Genomic DNA, 22,105 nt, shown 5'->3' with positions numbered 1-22,105 from the left:
GAGGTATAGTTATAACCCTAGGGATATAATTATATGCCGTTACATAGCTAAAGCGATTCCTTACCATCTTACTAGGAATATAATTATAATACGTTACTAGTTTAGTTATATAATTATATCACTGGATTAAACTTAGTCTAGGGATATAATTATAATACGTCTCTAGTTAAGTAATATAGTTATATTACTGGATTAAGTTCAGTAGTATAATTTTTTTACACATATTTAAAATTGAAAACGGGACTTAATACATAGTAATACGCGATTAAGTCCCGTTTGCAATTTTAAATACCGTATTATAATTATATTCCTAGTAAGATGGTTATGAATCGCTTTTATTTAGCTATGTTACGGCATATAATTATATCCCTAGGGTTATAACTATACCTCCGCCGCACCGCCGCACTCCTGCCTACAATCATTTCACTAAATTGAATCCAGTCATATAACTATATGACTAAACTAGTAACGTATTTTAGTTATATTCTTAGTAAGATAGCAATTAATCGCTTTCGTTTAACTATGTTACGACGTATAATTATATTCCTAGGGTTATAACTATATAACGGCTTTATCTATCTTACTGCGACATATATACATCCAGTAATATATCGACTCAGTTATATGCATGGTCCCGAGTAACTGATGAGATGATAGCGGGTGGATGTCAAATAATATACATGGCATAATTGACTCAGGTACAGACAAAATTATTCATACAACACCCATCATTATATATTTACCGGGTAGCCCATTCCGTGCGTTTGCCGGGGTACTAGCGCACGCGAAATATGCCGCATTGTGTCAAATGGCGGGTCAGTCATTTACGATTTATAGCGAGCAAACATGAAAACAGCGGCTAATGGAATGAGTAATAAGAGACGAGACTTCATGTTGACATTGTTGAAGTTGGTTAATTAGAGTTAGTGGCAAACAAATTGTTTGAAGAGGATAGAAATAGTTTTTGCAGTAAGTCAAACGCCAACATGGTTATGGCCTACATAATGAAAAATATATCCAAAAACAAACTTAAACAACAACTATTAAATAACTACTGTTTGTTATCACAATACAGTCCAAAGAATCTTGGTACGTAACGTATGATTCTAGTTGATGATTGTCACAGCGGTACTTTTACAACATTGACGTGGACAATACTCATAACTTTCACCATCTTTAAACAGAAATGCCCTTGTCTATATTCCAATGCACATAAAGCCATCTGAAAGAAAGACCTTTCCACAATATAATGTTAATTAATACCAATGTCACAAAATTTTACAAGTTTGAGGTCAATTTGTACTAAGGTACAGCGGGGCAAATCTCGACTGGGGGGCAAATGTAACTGATTAATTTTTTTCATGTTTTACAATGTTTGCATATTGAATAGTGTCCACCGGTTATATATGGTAGGCGTGTTCAGTGGATACATGTAGAACCTAACATCATAGTGTAATAATGGAAAAAATGGATTAGTTACAATTGTCCCCCAGTCGAGATTTGCCCCGCTGTACCTTAGTTGAATTTCTCACCAACACTTGAAGACTAATCAAAAAACTTTTCCAGACTATGGGCCGAAGTGTTCCATGTGTCAGCGTCCGGAGCAGGCACGGTCAAGTGGCAGCAGGTGTCCGAAGACCTGGTGCCGGTGAACATCACGTGCGTGCAGGACTCGCCAGAATGCGTGTTCCACATCACCGCATACAACTCGCAGGTCGACAAGATCCTCGACGTGCGGCTATTGCAACCTGGTAAGTTGTTTAACTATCTACTTGGGCCGAAGTATTCTGAAGTGTTCCGAAGTGTTCCGAAGTGGTCCGGTAGTACCAGGTGTCTGTATGCCTGGTACCGATGAACATCACGTGCGTTTAGGACTCGCCAGGTTGACAAGATCCTCGATGTGCGGCTACTGAAATCTGGTAAGTTATACCTATAATCTACAGACATGGGCCGTATTCCGGAGTGTTACGAAGTGGTTCGGCAGCACCTGGTGCCGGTGAACATCACGTGCGTGCAGGACTCGCCAGAGAAAGTATTCCACATCACCGCATACAACTCACAGGTCGACAAGATCCTCGAAGTACGGCTACTGAAACCTGGTGAGTTGTCTACCAATCTACATGGGGCGACGTATTCCCAACTTTCGAAGTGTTCCCAAATAGTTAGGTGGCACCAGATGTCCAAAGACCTGGTGCTGGTGAACATCAAGTGTCTGCAGGACTTGCCAGAGTGCATGCTCCACATCATTGGGTAAATTTAAAATCACTAGTAGATATGTACTACATTTCACTACTGGTAAAATCCTAGTGAAATAAGAAGAACCTAGTGAAGTAGTTAGCAGAGCAGAGCAGAGGTTTTTGTACATACATAATAAGAAATGGATTTGTTAACCCCTCGTATGCTTAGACACGGATCCGTGCGTGGGAATTTTAATCTATAGCTTTAAATGTCAAGGTCACTATTTCAATTACCAAAATTGGACAGTGTTATGGAATAAGCGATCAAGCGACAGTTAGTTGAAATCGAGAAAATGAGCTAGAAAGATTTGAAATTTGAATCAGTTGTTGTAAGTTCATTTATAAAGAAAAAAAGTTAATTTTGACATTGAACCTATAAAAGTGTTCATAATTTAAATTGATAAAAAAAATAACACCATACCTATTTAAGTTTCGAAGTTATTAACGTTTTTCCGCTTGATTCTTTATTGAACTAATACTGCGATGAGGTTAATTTATTTCGCCGTAGCGTACTATGAGACATATTTTGTCGCTTGATTCTTTAATGCAAATTGTTAGAGGTAAAGTGAATACTGGAATAAAATAAAATTCCATATATTTGAGTAAATAGTGCTATTGTAAATAAATTAACAATTCAATGTTTTCCTCCACAATGATTAGGACTAATCCGTCTAACAATTTAGTTTTGTTCTGCAATCAACTTTTTTTAATAAATGTCAAAAAAATCAGCATATATGGCAAAATTGGCATTGTAACTAATAATAATTCATTAGTACTAGCCAGGATTACACACATAAGATATTATGATATAACAAAACCTCTTGATACTTAGTTCTCATTAAGCGAAATATCCTGCAATTTCAAATATGTAACAACGAATTAAACGACACCAATAGGGCGGTTAAATCGATATTGCGTTTATAAATCATCAAAACTTTAAACCAAAACGAATTAATAACATCTTTATGGCGTTTAACTCGATTTTGCGATTTAGAATATACGCTTATTATAATTTGTAAAAGTAAATTTGGCGTTCAATTCGTTTTTACGTAAGGACTTAGTACACAGGGCCATACAAATTTTAACGTGTCGCTTGATTCTACCCCTTAAAATAAGGCTGTAAGCATGATTTTTCAACAAAGAAATAATCAATACTATAGATTATCACATTTATATCCGAACTGCATTCATAACTTTTTTTTCGGATTTTGGCGCTTAGTTCGCTATTCCATAACACCGTCCAATTGACAGACCGCATACGAGGGGTTGATAAGCGAAACGTTTTCTTTTTCATGATACCTAATGTTCTTTAAATTCTAACGTACCTAATGTAATAATTCTCAGTTTCAAATCTCAGTACTCCGTACAACATTTACCTCACGATAGTTTTATCTCCACGTTAGCGTATGTGCTCGTACCGTCTACAAAGGAGGGCAATTCGGGAGATACTCTCGAGGCCGCTGTAACCTAGTTTTAAATTTACACTAGATAGTAGGTACACAAGCAATCGACTGAAATCCACTATGTCTGAAGTCGAACGCGGACACTCTGAGAAGTATTGATACTGAATAACTTACACCAGAGAAGAGTAGAATACAAATGCTTTTATGCAAATTACAAAGCGACAATAGGAGGTAAATTACAAAATATAAACAAGGATAACAAGTATGAAAATTCAGTCATTTGAGTTTGAAAGCGTTTTGAATTTATACCTCCTACTCTCTCTGACGCGAAGTCGAGCATAAATGAAGTAAATTTGATAAATTAGTTTATTAATAGATTAGCGTCAGGTACTGCAGTGCAGAGGTTTCAAAAGTCTGCATTAGTTTCGAGAATTAGAGCACTAATGTGTGTATTTCGGGTGTATCGAGCCGCTGAGTCTACAAAATTATGCAACGAATCGTATGGCATTGATATTGTAAGTAATAATACCCGGCTAGTGTGTTACAGAGCTTGTATCAAGTAGGTTGTAAATATGTAGAAGTGACACTCATTGAGCTTATTGTGTTGTTTGAGAATATGCTGTAGTAAAATGGTGGTAAACATGACATGGTAAATATCTATTTAACTACCTATCTATAAGTATAAGTATTGATTGTTAGATAATTTAGATATGTAGAATACTAACGATATATTTAAGTCATTTATTATTATGTAATTGCGTACTAAAAACAATGATCTCAGTTGGTCCTTTAAATAAATGAAATTGAAAATTGAATTGAAGCAATATGTGCCTACTTATATAATAAGATGATCTTTAGGTGACGAAAAAGAAAGCAGTAGGTTGAAACAACGTCATTTATGACTTTTGAGACGTTAAGTTGGCTCACCGTCTACTGGTTCCTGCATATGTAATGCATAATACTACTGAAACTGATATGTCAAAGACGTATTACCGCAAAATTTATGTAGCTTTAACACACCAGGGTCCCCATTAACATGTAAAAATCTGCACCTAAGTACTTAAATATTGAAATGCAAATGGTGAAAATGGTCATGACGGTGATGTCTATAACAAAGAAATGTTGCAGGAACTCGGATCGGTCAAGCATCAGAATGCTTCGTGTACTGGAAGGACCCCATGACCAACGACACTTGGGGCCTGAACTTCACCTCGCCGATCGACGCCAAGCAATTCAAGGAGTGCTGCGTAAGTTACTAAACCGTCAAACTGCTCACTGCTTCCACCTTCCCTCCAGTTACAACAGATACTAAACTTTAAAGATTGATTAATTATTAAACTTTTAAACTATCCCCTTAAGCACAACAAATCGTGTCATTCACGATTAATCGCGAATTTAAATTCGACATCTAAACATTGATGTAAAGACAATACAACGGGGCATGTGATTTTGTGAATGAACATCACCGGTTTCAGCTAGTTCGGAGCCCGTAGTAAATTATAAAACCAAGGAACTCCGAGCTCAGGCACAGGACTAATATGTACCTGACACACAAATGTATGATGATTCTCTTGGAGAAAATAGAATTCTGAACAAAACTCTGTTTTTTTTTACATTCACATTGGGCCGCTGGCCTGTAGAATTTTGCTACTTTTGCACTATGGTTATATTCCACTGTGAATGGCACGATCTAAACTATAACACTTTCAATCTCAGAACGACTTCCATATACAGGGTGTAAACCTAATACGGGCGAACCTCTTAACGGTGGTGAGTATAGGACGTATAAAATGTAATTAGATAACTTTTACTTAAAATTGAAATATTTTTTTTATCGATACAAATTAATTCGGCCCGCAACGTAATGCAAACACACTCCCGTTAAACGCTCGTTGACAGTTGTCATTGATTGTCATCGCAACCACGTTTACAGTACATTGCTGCGGAGATTTTTTTCAAAAATTCATTGGGGTGAAAATTAAGAGTAAATCAAAAACACCTCTTAATTAATGATAACAATATTGAATTATACACCTGGTTTCATTTATCGCCCTTATTACGTTTACGCGCTGTACAATTCTGGCTCCCAGCACATCCTGCCAATGCAATTAAAATAAATAAAAAAGGTGGGAAGTTACATTTACGAATAATTGTTTGTTATTTTAGTCACCATCCTTTAAATTCTCGCGTAAGGCATCTTCGAGCTACAGCCTAAAGCTAGAACCGCCGGGCAGCAAACAGAAGATGAAGGCCAAGAGGAAACCACTCTCCACGCCGGCCAGTCCTAATCGATCCAGGTAATCTTGTAAACGCATTAACTTATACAGACTTAAATAAATCTTAAATAAATATGATTTTGACTTATGAAATAATAATAAGTACTCACTTTATACAAACAAAAGGAAGGACTTAAAGCTTTACCACCGATACCATGAAGGCATAGTTAAAGAGAAAAAAAAATAAAAAAGTAAAGATGAAAAGTACAAGTAGTTGAAAAGTGATTATAGTGGCTCAACTAATATCTCATGTTCATTATAATTTTGGTGGAAATTTCATTTTATATCAACTTCCTTTTTATTATGGCTTTGTTACACACCCAGTTCCAAACTTAACGTAATGGAAGACCAACTATTCGGGAGCAGATAATGATGATTTTATTCAGCTATTAAGAAATCTTATCAAAATTGCGATTGACAAAATATTGTTATTTGGGAACGTTCATTTTAATATTGCTGAGTAATAATAGTTTTTTTTTCGCTAAAGGTGCGAGGCGCACCCTTGTGCGAATTGTTTAAAACAATTTAGACGTGTATTGTGCAACATTAACATTACATTACCTTATTATGGTCTTTAATATTCGACGTAGTTATGCCTGTTATAGCATTTAATGTGCTTAAGGAGTTTGTCGTAAAGTTGGTCTAGATGCACTATAAATTAGAATTACATTTGTATCGTATAGTGAGTGAGTTTGTGTTTGTGTTACAGTCTGAACTACCGCGAGCCGCAGTGCACATGCATGTCGCAGGAGCAGTATGCTCGACTCAGGGCTCAAGATCCGAGATACCGTAAGTGTATTTCAATAGTAACATCACGATTCCCGTGTGGTGACGGGTTAAGAATTTCACCACCCCCTTTCTTCCCGTGGGTGTTGTAGAAATCGACTGTGGGATATGGGTGAAATTGTGGCGTAGGCGAGAGGCTGGCAACCTGTCACTGCAATGCCACAATTTAGATTTCTTTTAACCCCTTTTTGCCAAGAGTGGCACTAAAACTTAGTAGTTCATGTGCTCTGCCTAACCCCTTATAGGATACAGGCGTGATTATATGTATGTATGTATGTACATCACGATACAAGTGCGATAAATAAGAAATTCGAAACGAGTGGCGATAAATTAAAACACGAACGTAGAACGTGTTTTAAATCGACACGAGCTGCGAATTACTTATTCGCAAATGTAATCTTATAACGTTTTACAGTACACGACCATTTAAGTTTTTTGATATAGTTGCATAATGAGCTCATTACGTGTGTTTCTTTTGAACCAATGAAATCTATGCATTTTCGTCACTGGCAGGTCGATATTATGTCGCAATCACGTCTTAGAAGCACAGTTCAAATACGGCAGTTTACTGCTGTTCTTGAAAAACATTACCCTTGAAATCTTGATTCATCTTTGGTTGTCATTTATTTGGCTGGCCCATTATATGGCTGACTAACTATGTAGGTATGCTAATTAAAAATATCCAAATGTAATCCTCTTGCCTTACAACCAGATAATCTCCTCACTAATTGGATGAATTCGTAAACAAATTAGCTCTGACGTTATGTTAGACAATCGTTGTTTCGTTGCCCATGGTTGGAAATTTTGGAGTCTATTAATTGTTACTAAATAAACACAAATAACAGACTTATTTTTTTTAGATTTCAAATTTTATTTTTGTTCTTTTGTTTTACACATTTAAAATTATTTAGTTTTGTAACGTTGTAAATATTCGTACCGATTACATTTGAATAAAGATCTACTACGATAAATCGAATTGGAAGCAGCTAAAATGGCTCCTTGCTATACTGCATCGGTGAGTTCTATCTTAGACTCTGTTTTTACGTTCCTTCCGATGTGACCAGGGTCTATCGCCGATCAGTCTATAATAATAAAAATAACTATTATCCCATCCATCAAATCTATATTTAGCGTTGCCTAAAGACACACCAATCAATCAATCGTACAGTAGGATGAAAATACCTGACCAAGACACTTTTCATTAAACTACCGGACTAGTCAATAACGCTCCGTGATGTACAAAACGGAACTGGCTCGGTCTGACCAATATGGAAGAGTGATAGGCAGAGACTAGAAACTTGTTTACACACCCTAAAATCTTACGAAATTATTTCAAAACATATTACTTACAAATATTTCTTATGTATATAGGTTCTTCGACATTACCCCGCACGTCAGCGCGCGCCATGGAAGCCGAGGCGAGTGCGGCCGCCGCACGCACAGACAAGGTGGCTGCGGCAACCTCATCTACTTCGCTGTACGACAACGTCACCGGCTCACAGCCAGCTCACCAGCCTCCGCCAAAACGTAAGCTTATACAGTACATATTTGAAAAAAAAAAACAAGATCATAACAAATTAATTTTTATTAAGCAGAAACGTCTGCTAACGATTCTAAACATTTTTATATTAAAGGAAAAAATGGAAAAATTTACGCCTCCGGCGGGACTTGAACCCGCACCATTTCAAGTCCCGCCGGAGGCGTAAATTTTTCCATTTTTTCCTTTAATATAAAAAAGATCATAACAGTACATACTAACAAAGTGATTGTTCATCGAGCTGTACGATAAGATTATCGAGTCACAGCTAGCTCACCAGTCGGCACCAATACGAAGCTTTTGCAGTCATAGAACCGTCTAGTCTCCTTTATAACCTCCGACACAAAAACGACGGGGTGTTATAGTTTGGCGTGTCTACCTGTCTGTGGTATAGTAGCTCCCTGAACGGATGAACCGATTTAGATTTCGTTTTTTTTTGGTTCGAAAGCTGAATTAGTCGGGATTGTTCTTAGTCATGTTTGATGGAAGTCAGTTGTCTACGATACGAGTAAGTAAGTAAGCAAATTCCACCGACGAAAAAAGAAAGCAGTTTAGTCAACAAGTCAAAAGTGCAGTGATACTTAAAAGTCATCAACTCGAAACAGTCCATGTCATCATAAAACTTCGTATCCAGATATAATAGCTGGTACTATCAAGAAAGGTTAATTTTGTTTTAGATAATTTAAAGTTATGTCAAATATTCTTCACCAGCCAAAGAAAATATTCCATTTAATTGGTTTCAAATATTTTCAGCTGCAGCTCGTCAGACTGACTCGCAGCCGCCAACGCGGCCCCCGAAGTCCCAGGAAACATCCACTATGACCACCAACACTTCAACGGCGCCTAAAACCGTTACCGCCTCCGTTGGCACACATGGCACAAATGTAAGTTATTTTCAAAAAGTTTGCTTGTTGAAAATCCTTTAAAAAGTTTTCTTGCATCTTCTGGGCGAGCTCACTCCATCGTAGGCCACGTCTTCTTCTCTCTCTCTCTTTTTTTTTTCACATGTTATCTATTTCAGCAATTAATAAATATGATGCGTTTATAGTTACTGGCACCTGTATAAAATCGTAGCAAGCTAAGTTTTTGACAGACTATTAAAATTGTTGCCAATTTAGTATGGTCTGATTCTATTAGTGCTGATAGTGATCTAGTAGTGATATGTGTACAACTGTTTCAATATCATATATAAGCACTTTGATTCAGAAATTAAAATCAATGCTTAGAATTTTGTTTTTTTTCTAGCCTGCGTTAGTGTCCCACTGCTGGGCAAAGGCCTCCCCTCTCTTCCTCCACTTAGAAATTAAACACGAAATTTAGCTTTATTTTCAACACAGTTAAAATAGACAAAAATAAGACAACCTTCTCAATGTGTGTCCCGTTCTGTTTGTGGGTATGTAGGATATTATATTACAGATTAGATGACGCCAACAACACTACTTCTCACAAACAGCAATAACCAAGTTGACACATTACAAATTACGGCCTCTGTTGATCACACCCACGACAAACAAAAGGTTACGCCTTTGCTAATAAAAATAGCCCATAACCTGCCCACGTGATCCAGCCAGACATGGGAAGTAAAATATTGTTTTAATAAGTATCTATTAAAACGCAAGTAGGAGTCAGTGATTGAAATTTAGTCTCAGACTTTCATTAAAGGTTAATTGGGCCTAATCTTGTACCCGTGAAAATAATGACCTTAGCTTATTTTCGGCTTAATCTCGGCAAAAATTTTATTGAATCGAATTAACATTTGAAAACATTTATACAACATCAAAATAAGTCTGAATTTAGGTAAATATGAAGTTACATTGCTCAGGGTGGTTTCAGAAAAGGATAACATTGCATTTGTCGCAACACAATGAAAAGTGTTATGACGCCGATTAAAATTTTTTTTGACACTTAAAACAAACACAAAAGAACACAAGAACAAAAAAACAGAAATTAAATGATCTTAAAATAAAAATTTGTAACTTCCGTCAATATGCTTTCTGCAAAAAAATCCTTTCTATCAGAGGAAAATTCTTACACTCCATGAAGGGACCGTTACCTAAGAAAGTGTCAGGGATCCTACCGACTGTGCCATGTCAGGAGATATAGAAACGATCTTTACCCAGCCTGGCCCCGTAGCCGAATGGAATTTCTACGACGCGAAACGAAAACGAATCGCCGCGAAAGGTAGTCTGGCTCTGTCGCACTAATACGTAAGAGCTATAGAGATAGATATCTGCGAGCGTTTCGTTTCTTGAGCGTTTGTGCCATTTGGCTACGTACCCTGAACTACTTTACTTATTTAAAGGTTAGCCTACTCACATTGGTTTGATTATCAAGATACCTACAGGATGTATATTATACTCCATTTGACCGATCACCTGCAACTTTCGAACACAGAAATCAAAATATGACTTTATTACACAGACTAACGAAGATTCCCAAGCGTCGGGCGGGGCCTCAGCGCAGCACGGCCAGGATCTCAAGTCAGAAGGTGTGCAAGCTGGCGGGACGCTCACAACATCCAAGTCCTCGTCTACATCCACGAGGCCGGGCAAGGAACATCTGCAGCACACTAAGAGCATCGACTATGGAGATGGGAACGAATCGGTGAGATCATCAAACATAATCCATTTCCTTGTTTGAAGATATACTTGCATTCATGTTTTTCAAGAAACGACCTTGCCCCTACCGTTGGCTGTAAATAGAAAAGAAATGTTTCAACAATCTAAATGGAACGTTAAAGGGCTAGAAAAAAAATAGACAAAGTTTGAAATACTTACTACCTTCCAGGTGATTTACAACGTGTATTAAAACCGATTTTTCTAAGAATTCAAACTCGAATTGATTTTCTACCACCAATATTAAATCCTACAAGTATTTAAAACACTATTTTCATTTTTTTCAGTCGCGGGAGTCGGACCGGCACTCGATGCACCATCACAACGTCATCAACAACAACACCTCGGGCTCGCGTCGCACAAAGTCAAAGAGCACAGAAGATATGAATATGGGTAAGAGCTAACCACGAATAGCTTCTTAGTGGTCTTTCACAAGACAATCCTTTTATGAATATCAATTGACAATTCCAACATAGACTCAACCGTCCCATAGTAACCACATCATTTTGGAACAACTGCATTATAATGGTGTGGTGATATTGCATTAACTACATGGTGTGAATCCAAGAAAGAAGTAAGACTTCTAACCGGATCTAAATGAAGAAAACGTATGGTGCAGATTTTGTTAATGTGAGTTGCATTATCATCATCATCATTTCAGCCGTTAGTCTCTCACTGCTGAGCATACATAGGCCTCCCTTCGTGTACTCTATTTATCCCGGTCCTGCGTGCGTAGCCGAATGGCATTTCTCCGACGCCAAACGAAAACGAAACGCCGCGCCAGTTAGTCTGGCTCTGTCGCGCCAATACGCACGAGCGATAGAGATAGATATCTACCAGCGTTTCGTTTCGTGAGCGTTTCGTGAGCGTTTCGTGAGCGTTTGTGCCATTCGGCTACGCACCCTGAGCTAATCGCATCCAGAGGTGCCCCACAGTTTTTCTAATGTCATCCACCCAACGAGCCAACGGATGTCAGGCGCTTCTTACATCCGAAAGCGACCACCATTTGGTTAACATTTTGATCCACATGCAATCACTCTTCCTGGCAATAAATATGTCCCGCTCAATTCCATTTGAGTTTGGAAATGAGGTCACCCACGTTCCGCATCTTGGTACGGCGTCGGATCCCGACATTTTTCACTCGATCTTGAAGCTTAATGCTGAACATGGTACGCTCCATCACTCCCTGTGCTACCCGTATCTTATGCACAGCCATGAGCTTAGTGAGCGTCCATGTCTCGGCACCGTATATCATGGTGGGCATAGTTTATAGAATACAAACAAAAACATATACAGACTATTCCCATCCCCACCTTGCACCAAAACCGGCCGAAATGTACAATATTTCTATTACGTTGGTCGCATTCCCAGGCTGTATGGCGATGGAAACTTGTTGTTGGACCAGCGGAGACAAAGCGGCTATCATTACCCTAATCCCGTAAACGCTTGCCGAACTCCTTAGTTAAGAGTTTAACCCAGAGTCCAGCAGTATCCACAGCGTCCGGTATATACTTGTACGTCGCTTCCAAGGTGAGACTCGCAGCCGACTTAGGTTCAATAATCATGACCTCAAAAAAAATCCTTCTACACCTTTTATATTGCTTAATCTAACTTATGATGATTAGACTTTTTATAATGAATATGACATTTCTTTCCAGATTCAAGCACTCTGAAACGCATGCTCAAGCCAATGCCCTCAACGGAGAGTCCTGTAACATCCCCCGAGATGGGTCGACGGCGGTACGGCGGCGCCGGCCCTTGCCCGCCCGCGTGCGGGGCCCATCCGCACCGCCACGGCCCGCACTTGCACCACGCGCATCACACGCACGCCGCGAACAACAACAGCCGGCAATCCTCTCAGCGGTATTCTTCCGATAGGTAGAAATGCTTGCTTTACACACCAGGGCTGCCGTCAGCGATGTTAGGAAAAACAAAGTCTACTAAAGAGGCTAACGGTATGCTTTTGAGACATGTTAGAAACATCATTCTCGCGCTTTTCATTATCCAATTCACTGTCGAAATTTCATCGTTTATAAGGAAAAACGCTAGAATTTAATCATGCTTTAATAGTAGCAGGCTTGCATATTTTTGCAGTGTGCTCATCTGGCCACATAAATAACAAGCCAATCGTTAACGCTTCATAACAAATAATACGCAGTTGTCACTCTCATTCATTTGGAAGAGTGATAGATACAGACAAGCAAGTGTGTTCCTGATCACATTTAAAAATTAAAATCTTTCGGGCTCCCAAATCACTTCTAGTAGTATTATTACATATATAATTACTTCTGGTAACATGTCAGCTTCTTAGTTGCGGCATGCGGCTTAGACACTTAGATACTTTCTACCGCATCGCTGCATGTTGTCTAGTGTAGTTAATCAAATAATCATATATAGTAATGGTTATTTAGAACGGCGTTGAGTGCAATTATGACCTTCATTCATAGAAATTGTTACCATAAATTATTCAGTATTAGCTTGTGAACATGATCACTCTTAATTGAATGCCATGTACCGACGTAGCTTAGATTCACTACGTTAACTAGTTAGTTGACTATTCCATAGCTTATATTGTTTATCGTGTAAATTATTTAATACTTTTAGTAGCATAATAAACTTTAATCGTTGCAGAGCGCAACTGTCGTACATACTCATTAATGTAAAGCTTCAAGCTGCGTAAACATGAGGCGAATAGTTGACGCTTCGTAGTTATTACCTATACTTGTCTAATACGAAAGAATAGAGTGAAAAATCGAGACATAACAACGATATACGAGACAAGAGGTAAGTGACCGCGTTCTTTAACGGATTGACTTACCTCTTGTCTACCCAGTCAGAAATAATATCCTGCCGTAAACGGCCCTCTGCCTACAAGTTTGTCAACAACTCAAACCACTACCTTTACAGCCGCGGCGTGGGTGTCGGCGCCGCACCGAGCGGGTACCCTGGCCGCGGCCTGTACCTCGAGTTGGGCGGGGGAGGGGAGCGCGACATGTCGCCGCCGTCGGACAACGTCATGTTCGACAACCAGTGCTACGCGACCACGCCCTCCTCGTCCAATGGCAACTCGGATCAGGAGCCGTGTCAACGGCGGGATGGCAGGCAACACCATCATCCGGTAAGTACAATCGTGACTGAAGGATATCGCAAGTGAGGAAGCGGGTGGAGCGGCAAGAAAATCCATTCTAGTATATCTCGTTCGCGCTGCTTGATAGGGATTCTTGAGCTGCCTAAAGGCTTCAGTCTCTTAGATGCTTATTGTACTGTTAGCTAGTCAGACTTAATCCTATTGGTGTTTTTCCAATATAATTCAAAAGTGGAAACATTTTATTCATTGTCTTGGATAAAGCTTAATGCTTTTTTTATCAGTGCTACTAAGATGCCCTCCAACACAGCGAATATTCCTATCCTATAATAGGTACCCCGAGCGACATTTACCTTAAGAGGGTGTCACTTCTGATTTTCAATTTAACTTGAAACTTAGGTAACCATTTAAAAAATGTAACGGTCTTACGGTAGATGTCGTCAGAGCCTTTTAGACCCATATATGCTGCAAATAACTGGCAATGAGTGAGGCCTTGGTAAACCAGTTAGCAGAGCTCTGGTATAGTTATTTAGTGGATGTAAGTTCAGTTGAGTTTAGTTCGTTCAAGGTAGTAAGCAGATTTAATATAATTATGTTATTAGATCAAGACTGGCCGATCTTTGTTGCTGCTTTATCCACAAATGCTTTACAAGATAGTTTTTTTTTATCTATCGAATTATTTGTATAATTTTATGTTTTTATCTGTCAATTATATCTTTACCTATTGATTTTTGCATTTGCGACAAAGTGATAATACATAATTTTAATTATTTAGACATGATAGTTTTTTAATAATCCGGCGGTCGGTCGGCCGGTAATATGGCAATCAGTTCGATAAATGTGCATCACGCACTAGTTAAGAAGACTACTAGGACATATTAAAATTAATTGTTTTATTTTTTACATAAAGGTAACATTAGAATTCACAGTAAAAAAAATTGTATACGAACATGTAGGATCAAAATGACATGTTTTTTTATGAATCTAATAATTGGCCACGGATAATTTTATTTAATATCCATTTCTTCCAACAGCAGCAAAAGCCTTGCCTATCCCGGCAAGCATCGCAATCGAGCGCCACACCTGCCCCCGGCTCTCCCACCTCGCGCCTCCTCCTCGAGTACGAGATGCATCTCCGCAACACGCTGGCCAAGGGCATGGACGCCGAGAGCTACAGTCTCCACACCTTCGAGGCGCTGCTGAGCCAGAGCATGGAGGATCTAGGTGAGTGTTTCCACGGTAAGTGCTATTTTATTCAATTAACGATTGGACAGTATCCGCAGATTCTAAATTCAAAAAAGGTCCGTGATTTTGAATGATACGTCTATTTACAGTTACATATATGATTTATTATTGAATTCAAACTGTAAACTAATGTATTGAAACAATTCCTCATAGAATACAACGACAATATGCCGCCTTCGAATCCACGAAGCCCCTATCCACCACGACGTCGTAAGTATTCAGTTTAGACTCGCACTTTTAAAATAAGCAAATTGGTTAAATTTTTTGTTCATAATTGTTTCCTTTTGCCAAAAAAAAGTAGTATGATATAATTTTTCGAAAGTTTGCCAAAATTTTTAGACACTGGCGCATCCCTTTTCACACACGAACAAATGTAAACATATAATTTTTATTTTTTCTTGAGGACCGAACCAAGAATCCGTTCTACACTATTTGAGAAACCTTACGGAGGCAGCCATAAGGGCTAGAGGAGGTGAAGCCATCTTATTATTATACCTATAATATCATACTAGTAACACCCATAACAATATCGGATCTCGAAGGTTTGCCGTAGCTATCGCCCCCACTTGACTTGACGTAGCGAACCGATCCATATTATTGTGAGCCTTTCTGTATTATATTCTATCACTATAGGAACAATGTCGTAGTTGCGATTCACTTTTCCATGATCGTGTTGTGCATCTGTCACAATGATGATACACGTGGGTGACGTACGGATTGAATTCAGAATTTCCTCCTTTTTTATTTAATAACATCATACCATATCTCATTAGAGGACATACTACGTGAAAGTGTCATAACTCGTGTTAGGCAAGAGCCTCTTTTTCCTCAAATCGACGGCCAAGCCATTTTACACACATTCAGTTTAGTTACAATTATTTTGTAGTCGTTATGATTTATTTCAATGTTTTCTATGACAAAAGGGAGGACATTTCTAAATTTAATTCAACCGTGACAATAACTGCAATCGCTTTATACTTACACTTCGTTATACCTCCCCAAATAAAGTATCTACTCTTCCAAATAGTATATTTTTGGTTGATGAGCTGTAGCCCTTGTACCAGTTAACTAATTTATAAATTACGATACAAGAATGGTAGTAAATAATGCAATACGTACACAGTATTGAACTATTTTAGTTATTTCTGCATTATTTAGGTATGTACATTGTACCTATTCCGCAAAATCAATATTACCTACAAACGACTAACTTGAGTGTCACCTGGAGCCCATTTCTCAAAACTGAAAGTTACAAGTTACAAGCGGAAGTCTCTTTCCAACTTGTCATATTAGACATTGACAACCACTTGTAAGTTGTAACTTGTAGCTTCGAGAAATGGGCCCCTGGTAGGTATTATTGAGTCCTTCATATAATATATGTGATGATACTGATGATATATATAAAACAATACCGAGAAAAAATTAGAATAATATTCTAATTCCTATATTATAGGAATTTTTGAGGAATGATCATATTTGTCTATAATACCTTTTTTTAAGATGATTATTTATTAATAAAACTTCCAAAGACGAGTATAACGAAATATTAAAATTATAACTTTCTAAAAATTATTAACGATGCAATGACAAACAAATATAAAGAAAATATTGTTGTTTTACGTAAGATGTAGGTACCTACCGCATTTCCAAACCAACCCGGTTTATAAAGTAAGAATCTTTTTTCAATATCTGGAACATAGGCTGCAGCTCCCATAACGATGGAACCATTATTATTCCATTCCCGATAACAACTTCGTTATTATTTGTATTCCTTATTATTTTATAAGTTAAAATTATTTATATTACGCGATGGCACAGTTTACCATTATGTTTTACAATAATACTAACATACATCTATATTTCAGTTTTCAATGTGCTTTTCATACGTATTATACTGAATATTACTAAGAACCCGTGTCCAACTATTAGGTAGCTGTATCATTCATGAAAAAAAAATGTACATTGGATGTGGCTTGTCAAAATTTGCTTGATGTTCTGTAGACAGTTGAAAGTTGCTTTATAAAACTATTAAATAAACATAATTCTTCAATTAAACAATGATAATTATGATAAAATAAATCAAAAAGTCAAAATTTGCACGAAGTGGCTTAAAAAAATGAAAAAGTAGGTTTCTGATCCTTAACTTGCCTGTGTATACGTTGAAGAAAATTTTGTTCTGTTTGTTTATGGGCATGTTTATTTGTGGCGTTCATGTTTATAAGGTCCTTATACTTCGAGTGTAAAAAGGAGAATAAAAGTTTTAAGAAAATATCTTACTCTGTTCACGAAATATAACACCAGATAATTATACGAAAAAGTTACAGTAAACTACCAAACAAGTAGTTCTAAGACTATGACGGAACTTATTTTCACGGTTCGGATCGGATCGGACGTAGTGCGAAACTGTTCTAAATGAGTTGACCGCGACGTCGTTTTCTTATTAATTCCATATTAGAAATTTGAAAGTAACTGATTTGATTAAGTAGGAAAGTAGCCTATTTCGGACGGATAAGATCTGAGGCCCATTTCTCAAAACTGAAAGTTACAAGTTACAAGCGGAAGTCTCTTTCCAACTTGTCATATTAGACATTGACAACCACTTGTAAATTGTAACTTGTAGCTTCGAAAAATGGGTCCCTGCACTCGAAGTATAAGGATCCTTTAGACTTGGAAAGCCAAATTGATGTGTATCTGTGAGGACGGTGTTGTGAGCTAGTGTGTGTGTGTGTGCCAGGTGCGGCGACGCAGTGCTCCGGTGGGGGTGGCAGCCGATCATCCACGTTGCCGCTGCCGCATCGGCTGGGCGTTGAGAGGCAGCACAGCGCGCGGTCTGACCGCGACGGGTACTACAGGTATGTATACAAATATACATACAAATACAATATATACACAAACTCACGTCTGTATTCCGAAGAAGTGAAGGCAGTAACACATCTCGGACACTGGCGATTAAATATAGTATGAAAGAGGCACGTTGCTGGCCACATTCTCAGCTCGTGTAGGTGAACACGTACCATGCTTGTATGAGTGAGATATGACAGGTCGACTGTTCGCGGTTTTTGACAGCCGGTAACTGTGAAGTAACGAGAGGGGGTAGGCGGCACTTTCAGCGGGGAGCGGGAGAGGCCATACTGTACGACAGTACTCTTTATTATACTGTGGCAGTAATGTGTATCTACAGTCAGCATTAAAAGTAACATGCTTCAGTAGTAACCACCATTCAGTAATCGCTAAACAAAACGAGATGTGTGTGTGTGTCTATATTATAGAAACAATAATTAAACTGACATTTCTGATCATATACTACTGTACATATTGATCTACATTTGGCAAAGTTACACTGAGAGAAAATACAACCAGTTTTCATGTTCGTTCAACAAGTTTTTTGGTTAAAATAGCGCCTACGTGCTCTTTGGTTCAAACAACAAGCTACTTGTCATTTTAATCGGCAATATATTTGAATCAACAAGTCGATTTTATAAAAACAACCTGACACATATTGTTTTAAACATACTGGCTGATTCAAACGGATAAACCGCAACAAGTCGAACTTGTTAAATTCACAATGCAAATTTCTCTCAGTGTACCTATTCAGGATATCTCATACTTCTGGTGCGTTGTTTTATCCTCTACTGTTGATGCTGACTGTACAGGTTTTAGTTAAAATAACCTAATTTGTGTTAAATGAGGATGCACGAGCAAGCGAGCCTTAATGAAAATGTCCTAAAGGTCGATTCCTATTTAACAATTTGTTACGATTTTGAGCTGGTTTTGATATTATATCAATAACGATCTTAGTAATCGGTACACCAACAGAATGTAAAAATGTAAGCCAAACCCGTTGCATAATGCTCCTTAACCACACCTCGGACACTGGCGATCAAATATATGAAAGAGGCGCGTTCCTAGCACACATTCTAAGCTCGTGTAGATGAACGCGTAGGTACTATGCTTGTATGAGTGAAATATGACAGGTCGACTATTCGTGTTTTTGACAGGCGGTAACTGTGAGGTAACCGAGAGGCTGGGCAGCACTTTCAGCGGGGAGCGGGAGTGGCCATACTGTACGATAGTACTCTTTATTATACTGTGCCTTAACACACAAAATGGTATAGTTTGCATCTACAAACATGCAATGGTGGAATATTATTATTACAGCCCATGAGCCCATGGTTGACCACTGGGTACTGAGGTCACGGAACACAGAGATTAAGTTAAGGTTTATTATTTTCAAAAATTAAACTTAATTAAATTCTTGAACTATAAAAACATTAATCACAAATCGGTCTATTGGAGATCAAATTAGACGGCTTTGAAAATAGAATTTTCGATTTGAGGCTGACTACTGGTGCCTTTATCCTACTTATCTCAAATTAGAACGACATGCAAAATTTTCGAATTAAGTGAAACCATTTTATCCTAACTGGGGCCTATTGCATAACAATTTACAACTTGTATTACAAGCGGAACTCTCTTTCTTATAAAATGAATTGGAGGGGGACTACCGCTTGTAATATGAGTTGTAGATTGTTATGCAATAGGCCCCTGGGTGGCTAGTCGAATGGCACAATCGCTCACGAAACGCTCACGAAACGAAGCGCTAGTAGATATCTATCTCTATCGCGCTTGCGTATTGGCGCGACAGAGCCAGCGGCGTATCGCTTTCGTTTGGCGTCGGAGAAATGCCATTCGGCTACGGGGCCTGGTCTAATCTTTAACAATTCCCTTTACTTGCTTAATCCCACAACCTAATTGAGAATTCTCTGAACAAAAGAAACGCCATAATGAATAATGTATTGTATTGATTTAGCGATCGCAACGAGCTTATGCGGGAGCGAGAGCGGGAGCGCGAGCGGGGCTACTTAAGTGATCACAGTTCAAGGTTTGTTATTTTTATAAAGCTTTCATCCCTTTGTGCTTTGAAGTCACTCTCGAGGATCTCTTACATTGTTGTCATAACGGTAAAGGAGGGGATTTTTTTACATTATACCCTTTTCTGTATTATGATATCTTTATTAAGTGAACAAAAATATTGTTATTCTGTTTTGTTAATATATTCTATTTGATAGAGAGGCGCTAAATTGCATATTGCTGGTTAAATAAATATTTTTATTCTTTAACCACATAAGATTTGATCAAACATGCTCTTCCTTTTTTTGGCTTCTAGAACATAGTGCTCTTAAATTAAGAGTATCAAAGATAAAATAGTATTAAGCCATATACAACCATCTACTTGGACAATTTGGAAGTTAAGATAATAATATTAGAACCCAACATTATGCAAGTTGATGGATGAAGAATATAAATATATAGGCAATTTAAGAATAAAAGTATTTTGTTTATCGTATTTCAACTTAGCATATTTTACTAAAGCTTTGTTCAAATAGGATTAAAGCTCTAGCTGTTTGGGTTATTTTCATCGCCCTCAGATAAATTAATAAATAAATATTATTGGACATTCTTACACAGATTGACTGAGCCTATTATGTTAACTCTTTTTAAAAGCAAATAAAGATTATGATTATGAGTCCCACGGTAAGGTCAAGAAGGCTTGTGTTGTGATATTTTTAGAAATACGTTTATGAATAAATATATCATAAGTATCATAACAAATGTGACATGCAAATGCGTAAGTTATTAACAAAAATTAACTCACTGTCAGTTTTGTGACGCCAATTAAGCATAAAATCTCTCTAAATATTTACTTTTTTTCACATTCTGAATGTAGATTATCGCTTAAAGTTTATGTAACAGAAAAACAATATTTTTTATTGAAATTGCTTGCTTATATGCTTATTATCGTCACAACACCGACAGTGAGTTAATTTTTGTTAACAACTTATGCTAATTGGGGGTCCCAAATTCTGAAAATGCCCATTGTCAAGACGTTAGTGTGCGTGTTCCAATAATCGCGAGACCTTTGGCAGCTTCGGTGTATCTGATGGCGACTGTACTTATCTCCTCTGACTTCTCAATGAACCCAAACTCAAGCGAAACTTGAAATCTTTTAATTAGTTTGTCAAAAGTTCATTTTTTTGCAGAGACCGCATTAGGGACCGGGATCAAGGGTACCTGAGCGACCATCAATCAAGGTATGTACTAATTAGATTAGCTTGTTTTAATTACGAACTTTTACTCTTATAGTTTTCTTAAAAAATCAAGGGATTTTAAATTTAAAAAAATTATCTCAGACATTAAATTTGTTGGGATAATAACTAGTTAGCGTTGAATTGTTATATGTATACATATGTCAAAGATCCATTTTTGATATTTGAAACTTATGAAAAAAAAAATAGATTTTAATTTCGAAATGTAAAGTTTCAACCACCAACCCGATGCCGAAAATACTTAGTATGGTTAATTATAACGATATCTCAAAATGTTCTCAAAGTGACTAGACAAATGTTCTTTCCGTGTACCCTTCATTTATGTAGTATATACTAGCTTTTGCCCGCGGCTTTGTTAAATTCGAAAACTGTGGAATGCTCCATATAAACTCCCACCCCCTCCCCCCATGGGGGTATTTTAGGAAAGTGAATGGGTTAGAAGAAAAGTAGCCTATGTCACTCTCCATTCCTTGAACTATCTCCACCTAAAGGATCACGTTAATTTGTCGCTCCGTTTTGCCGTGAAAGACACATAATTTTAGTACACAACGGGACTTAATCGCGTAAACACTTACATTTATGTTTGGCCCGACGTTTCGAACATCACATTATGTTGGTGGTCACGGGTAGACTGGCGAGGAATTGCATCAACATCTTCTAGCCGCGCGAGTTTTTCGAACTACCCGCACTTGTTCTTGATTATTCACTTTTGCGCTAAGGTTGTCACTTAGCCTACACACAACACTCACGATATCAGTCGGTGTGTCCCGTCCCTAGGTGTTTTTTCACGCTTACATTTGCTAATCACTGGATT

The 22,105-nt window shown here is 37.8% G+C and overlaps 1 protein-coding gene across 1 annotated transcript in view; it reads left to right on the top strand.

The window, feature by feature from the left end:
- The window catches only part of LOC125226395, a 190,294-nt gene that overhangs the window by 12,204 nt on the left and 155,985 nt on the right, over positions 1 to 22,105 (top strand). The window contains exons 3-18 of the mRNA XM_048130367.1: positions 1,567 to 1,751; positions 4,769 to 4,887; positions 5,807 to 5,937; positions 6,626 to 6,705; positions 8,074 to 8,229; positions 8,993 to 9,123; positions 10,661 to 10,843; positions 11,142 to 11,247; positions 12,513 to 12,717; positions 13,762 to 13,972; positions 14,974 to 15,163; positions 15,338 to 15,394; positions 15,588 to 15,656; positions 17,919 to 18,036; positions 19,995 to 20,066; positions 21,226 to 21,276. Coding sequence (XP_047986324.1) covers positions 1,567 to 1,751; positions 4,769 to 4,887; positions 5,807 to 5,937; positions 6,626 to 6,705; positions 8,074 to 8,229; positions 8,993 to 9,123; positions 10,661 to 10,843; positions 11,142 to 11,247; positions 12,513 to 12,717; positions 13,762 to 13,972; positions 14,974 to 15,163; positions 15,338 to 15,394; positions 15,588 to 15,656; positions 17,919 to 18,036; positions 19,995 to 20,066; positions 21,226 to 21,276 — 2,064 coding nt within the window. The remainder of the gene's footprint in view (positions 1 to 1,566; positions 1,752 to 4,768; positions 4,888 to 5,806; positions 5,938 to 6,625; positions 6,706 to 8,073; positions 8,230 to 8,992; positions 9,124 to 10,660; positions 10,844 to 11,141; positions 11,248 to 12,512; positions 12,718 to 13,761; positions 13,973 to 14,973; positions 15,164 to 15,337; positions 15,395 to 15,587; positions 15,657 to 17,918; positions 18,037 to 19,994; positions 20,067 to 21,225; positions 21,277 to 22,105) is intronic.

The sequence above is a fragment of the Leguminivora glycinivorella genome, chromosome 5, assembly GCF_023078275.1.
Source record: "Leguminivora glycinivorella isolate SPB_JAAS2020 chromosome 5, LegGlyc_1.1, whole genome shotgun sequence".
Classification (NCBI taxonomy): domain Eukaryota; kingdom Metazoa; phylum Arthropoda; class Insecta; order Lepidoptera; family Tortricidae; genus Leguminivora; species Leguminivora glycinivorella.
This window is presented reverse-complemented; position numbering and strand designations above follow the sequence as displayed.